This window comes from Rutidosis leptorrhynchoides, chromosome 5 (assembly GCF_046630445.1).
Source record: "Rutidosis leptorrhynchoides isolate AG116_Rl617_1_P2 chromosome 5, CSIRO_AGI_Rlap_v1, whole genome shotgun sequence".
NCBI lineage: Eukaryota > Viridiplantae > Streptophyta > Magnoliopsida > Asterales > Asteraceae > Rutidosis > Rutidosis leptorrhynchoides.
The window spans coordinates 450,251,661-450,257,960 of NC_092337.1; the positions used below are offsets into that span (position 1 = coordinate 450,251,661).

General features: G+C 31.3%; 1 protein-coding gene across 1 annotated transcript; it reads right to left on the minus strand.

Annotated features, from left to right (window-relative positions):
* Positions 1–4,829: 4,829 nt before the first annotated feature.
* On the minus strand, positions 4,830–6,054 carry LOC139847814 (heavy metal-associated isoprenylated plant protein 14-like). Its single transcript, XM_071837537.1, has 3 exons — positions 5,980–6,054; positions 5,420–5,495; positions 4,830–5,332 (listed from the first exon to the last, which is right to left on the minus strand). The coding sequence occupies exons 1-3, from the start codon at positions 5,992–5,994 to the stop codon at positions 5,025–5,027; spliced, it is 399 nt and encodes a 132-aa protein (XP_071693638.1). The 5' UTR covers positions 5,995–6,054; the 3' UTR covers positions 4,830–5,024.
* Positions 6,055–6,300: the final 246 nt, after the last annotated feature.

Consider the following 6,300-nt stretch of genomic DNA (forward strand, 5'->3'; position numbering starts at 1 on the left):
AAACACAATACATCACAAATACCCTATTTTTCTCTCTCAAGGATAAAAATCTCCATAATCCAAATTGATCGTCAATCATCGAAAAAAAGACGGGAGAAAAATTGAAAAATAGGGTTCTGCAAAATATAATTCATTCAAGATCAAAAGCAAACCACCCTAATTTACTCTCAAAAATCACACGGCTATCATCAAAATCGAGATTACATCTTCATTCACCTAGATCGAATTCGCATACCATAATAGCACAAGCATAAGATAATATGGTTTAATTTTGATTTCAATTAAACAAATTATCAATCGGAGACTTGGAGATTCTGATTCAAAACATCGACATATAAAAGATGATATATCGACTGAATCAGGTAACTTCATCTTATTTCAATAAGGGTTTTTAGCAAAGATTAGCAAATTAGGGTTTCGTATTCGTATGATTTGAAGATTTCGGTATCATATTCCAAGTTTCAATTTAAGTATTTTTTGGACTGATTTGATTTTTACTTATTTGTAGCTCTTTCTTTAAATCTAACAAATCAGGCTTTAAGATGATGATGATAATGTTGAAGCGTGGTTTAGATCTATTTTTGCTAACTCGAAAATCGAAGATACAATTCAAAATCAATACGGGTATTTTGTTTAGATAATGGGAGGGGCTCCTTTTTACTCTCAAAGGGAAGGTAATAAGACCACTCCCTATAGTCAATTACCCGCTCATTACCCGCTAGTTATCCGTCATTACCCGTAATGAACCATAGGCGCGGATTAGTTATACGCCTTAGTTACCCGCACTCACCATGGATTTAATGGAAGTATATATGTTAGTTATAACAATTATGTGTCCCAATGGCTTTTTATTGTTTGGACTTGATGCTTTATTGCTTGTACATTGTATATTAAGAGGAGTATTGTTTTAGCCATTATAGGGAGTCTTTAGTTATGGGTTAGTTATAGAATATTGGTGTTGATGTAGCGCTGATGTGGAAGGTTAAGAGGATGAATAGTTTAGTTACGATAGGGAGTGACCTAATCATACTCAACGATATCCACATACATATTTCAAGGCTGTTTGACATTAACATATTCAAAATCATAACATTTTTTTTCTTATCATGTTTGAAGTTGTGATAATTAGATATTAAGTTGTTTAGACAATAATTAAGTTGTTTGGAAAAGAATTAAGTTTTTTGGACAAGAATTAAGTTTTGGTACAACTACAAAACCACACAAGTTTTCACGATGGCAAATACTAGAAACTAATTAGATATTTACATACACTTATGAGCATATTTCTATACAATAATGACACTAATGCCCAGCCAGACAAAATAATCGACTTAACTAATGGGCATATTTCTATACAATAATGACCCTAATTTAAATGCTTACATGAATGCTAATGTTTGAATTTTAGTCAAAATCATATATATCGGTGGAGTGCTTGATATTGAATTATTGATATAGAAGTTACTTTAACAGCTTAAAAGACAAAATCTTGGTGGAGTGTTTAGATCTACTGCCAAGACTGTTTGATAGAAGTTTTCTTTTGCGCATTGAATACTTCATCTATAAAAGATAATAACTGCTCCGATGTTCATATATTTTGGCTTCGTATATTTTCCTTTTGTAGAGGTTGATGACCGTTTGTAAAATGTTATCTACACTTAGAACTAAGTCCACTAATTAACTGAAGCACTAGCTTACTTGGTATATCATGTATTTGCTTGAAAGGAAGTGATTTTAATGTAATTTCTTTCAAGAGGCAGATAGATAGGTGTTAGGTGGGGACCTTTAGTATGAAGCCTTCGTATCTATAATGGTCTATTTCTTGACCGTTAGCTAACCTTTATTAGAAAAATTCTTTTAGCATAATTTATCATTTTTGTTGCCTTAAATACCGAGGATTAAAAAATAGTTGATGCAAGTAAATATATTGCATATAGGGAAATTGAATTTATGTGTTGGCGGCAAATATATCTACATCTCATTTTCCTATACTGAAAGTTGGCTATTTTCTCTCAGACAGTGATGCGATGTTTCAATCAAGGAACTGGATTGTCTCTTGGTTTAATATATTATATATGTATAATGTATAATATATTTGTGTGTTATGTGTTATTCGAGGCTTTAAAGGCATGTGGAGTTTGACTTTTGTTGTTCAAAAGTCTTCATCTTTAATGGCTTGATTTGTATTCAGTAAGTTCTGTTTGTGTAGCTGTAAGATTTCTCCATTTTATTCAAGGTTTAATACACACTGAAAGCTCTCATTTGATGTGGGTATAGTTTGATTTTAAGATTATCTTAATATACATGGAGTTATATTATAGTTCTATTTTATGAAGTAGTGTTGTTTTCTGTGTTTCTTTTAATTTGTTTTGTGTGAACAGATTACAGAAAGTTTTGCCGTTTTCTGACTTTTGTTTGTTCGAATGTTTGCAGTTATGGTGCGTCAGTATTTCATTTGAGAGATTTGCAAATTGTTAGTTGTGAGCGTGGGTGAGTCATTAATTGCGATGTTAGTTCTTTGTTTGCCTTGAAAAGTAAGGTAAACATTTATAATTTCAATTGCTTCTTGAATTGATGGCTGATGTGTGGATTAAGTAATTCAATATGGCAAAGCTTTACAATTAAGAAACACAAAAAATAACACTACTTCATAAATGTGTTAATTTGTGCATTTCAGATTGTAATGTGTGTAGATTGAATCAAATGACCTGATTCAATCAAGAAGCAAAAAACAAAAAAAAAAAAAAAAAAAAAAAAAAAAAACAACACTACTTCATAAAAGTTATATTTGTGTTTCTTTAGAAACCAAATACGATTTTAATGTGTGCATTTCAGATTATAACACCTAACCAGAAAATACAAGGGCACGCATAATTTCCTTTAAAGTAGATGTGATTTCATAAGTTTGTAATGTGAATTATGGTTGAAAACAGGTATTATTATGCTTACATAAACATAGGACATCCTCCACGACCATATTTTGTCTATCCTGGTACAGGTAGCGGTCTAACGTGGCTGCAATGTGATGCCTCATGTGTACATTGCACTCAGGTTGTTGTTCATGGTATAACCAGTTACTCTTTTTCATTCATGCATAATCATGATCATGTAAAACATCAAAAACGTAAAGAAACCTTTTTACTTCCTATTTGTTTGTTTTGTTGGTTTTACATGGGTATTATGATATTTTTCTTTTGTTTATGGTTTGTGTTTGTGTTATTATAGGCACCTCATCCTTATTGTTGATCAAACGATGACCGGGTGCCCTCTAAAGATCCGCTTTGTGCATCACTCCCCCAGGAGATCATAGATGCGATGACCCGGGTCAGTGTGATTATGAGGTTGAGTATGCTGATGGTGGGTCATCTTTCGGTGTTCTCATAAACAACGTCTCACTTCTTAATCTTACCACTGGTGTTTGAATCACTCATCGTATCGCCATTGGATTTGTAACACTAATTCTAGAGGTAGAAAAATGGGCGGGTTGGGCGGGCAATGTAACAGGTCAAATATATAATATTTGGTATGTATTGAAATGGGCCAACTCAAGTTGGATTTACCTGAACACATTTAACCCAAATTGTCCATTTTTAAGTTAATTGTTATTTGACTAAGTTAATTGCAACCAGAATAATGTAGTTTCCTTGAAGCCATGTAGTAATTTGGAACCATGTACTCTGTAATATGTATTCATGTAATGTTATTAGAATGTAAAATAAAGAAGTAACATGTATATTATTTTCTTATGTTATATGGTTTAGTGTTAGTTATGAGTAGGTACTTGGGAGAGAAGATTGCTCCTCAATGTGGACAAAAGTAATATAGTTTTGCCAACTGATGGCTTGACCCGTCAAAGGTCGTTTCTAAGTTTCTTGTACTTTATTTTTATGTTTCTTCATTGTAGATTTCTTTATAATTATGATATTTATCCCAGGTTGATGCTAAATCATTTTATTCGTTAACTGATGGCCGTGTCATTGCTTTTGATAAACCTTTGTTAGTTACTTATTAAGATATCTTAAAGCTTAAGTTCAAGATTATGATAATATAATGTTTTGATTTTTTAATTTTTTTTAGAAATATGGCGAAACTTTGCAGTTTCTTAACAATTGCGAGAATATACAGTTGATAATATCTTAATGTTTTGTAGATAGTCATCTTATTGTTAAAGATATTTAAAACTGTTCTGATTTCTTAACAATCTAACAAAAATACTATATAAAATATAATTATTTTGACTATTCAATTTTTGATTCGTCCTTGAAAAAATCCCGCGAATTTCGCGGGTGTTAAGCTAGTAGTAGTAGTAGTAGTAGTAGTAGTAGTAGTAGTAATAATAATAATAATAATAATAATAATAATAATAATAATAATAATAATAATAATAATAATAATAATAATTCATGACCTAAAATTTGAAAAGCTCCAAAAGTGTGAAAAACTTATATAATAACTCATCATTTATATATGTTTTTTCATAAAGTATCAAACATTTATAAGGGTCAACTTTTTATGAGGGCAGAAATTATACCGATAATCTTCTAATAGTATTATCTGCTTATATTTATTAAAATGTTAAATATATATAAGAAAATATTTTTATGTCTCGAACAAGAATTTATGAATTAGCAAGACATGTATAATAGATTCTTTTTTTGATATCAAAATAGAAAGAGACCAATGGTATTCTCACCATATTTTCAAACAATGTCGTTAAAACTTTAGAGTAGGGTTCTATTAAATATCATGTTCATTTCACATATACCCCGTATTACTTAAAAGAGACACATATATAAGTTAAGATATGCTCAAATGCACAAACAGAATGATTTAACATATATCCACACGTACCACAAGCATTTTATATCTTATATATCATAGTACACATAATCAAAATATCTCAAAAAAGCAATGATAACTTCATCATCAGTTTTGATCATCAATATCGTGCATTTTTAAGTTGTATTGTACTCACAAACGATACTTGATTTTGGCAATTTTATCGTCGCCGTATTCCCAAAACGTCAAGAAATAACACAACACTTGGGATTTTCCTCCATGATAACACAATAACGTTCTGTCAAATAAGGATTAAAATGTGGTTCATAATAAGACCAGGGTTTGTAACTTTCATTTTCCTTTTTGTCATCTTCTTTTTTGGCTTCTTCCTTCTTCGGTTCTTCCTTCTTTGGTTCCTCTTTTTTCACTATCTCCACGAATTCGAGTTTCGCATCACAAACCTTTGCGAGTTTATCGTATCCTTGTATCTCATCAAAGATCCCGACCACCGTTAGTTTCTGTCCATTCAAGTCTATATCTAAGGAATCAACCCCTACACACGTACAAGATTTGCTGTTCATTCTTGTTATGAATTGAAATTTATAATTTTAGAATGAACATATGATTATTAAAGACTCACCTTTGATCCTTGAAAATGCCTTCATAACCTTCCTTTTACCTTTAAGGTCATGTATGCTTACTTCATATATCACTTTCTGCTCTCAAATATATTTATATCAAATTTAGTTTAGCTTTCTTTCAAAAACTAGTGAAGGAAATTATGCGTTTTGATGCACATGCACCTTATTATTTCCAATTATTTGCAATCATAATGACATTGTAAGTATCAAATTTAAAAAGTTTGTGTTGTAGGCATAAGTGTGCACAGTTTTGTGTGCATGCTGTGTGTGAACAAACTGTTAAACTAATAAGGTTTTCTATGTTCATTCTATCCGGGGAAAAGTGTTTTTTACTCGGATACACGCGGCATAACCGACCGGGTTATCCCGTGACCGTTTCCGACCATTTCTCAGGTCACGACAAGATATATTGATGGTGAGGTTTGAACTTGAAATAGATATCAATTGGACCTCAAACCACTCAGCTATTTTAAAATGGTCCGAGTAGTTTGTGAGATCTCATATAAAAAATGAAAAAACAGAACAAACAGAGAGAACAGAGTAAGAGAAGACACTTCACCTTTGGTTCAGCCATGTTTAAGAGTAGCTAGGAGTCTTAGATAGGGGCAATTGTGTTTAGAGGAACAATTTAAGAGTGTTTTATAGGAAGAAATAATAAAGTTAGCATTTGCATATGTCTTGGTCAACAAGTATTGATGTCTACATGTTTGTAGTTACAGCTGGTAAGTTATATGCATACAACATAACGTCATACCGATTTTAATGGTTATTCCTAATGTACATATGACAAAATTATGTGTTGGCCGAAATAAATTTGAACAAGCCTTCGGTTTTTAAAGTAAAAAAAAAAAAAAAAAAAAAAAAGTGTTGCATCTGCACC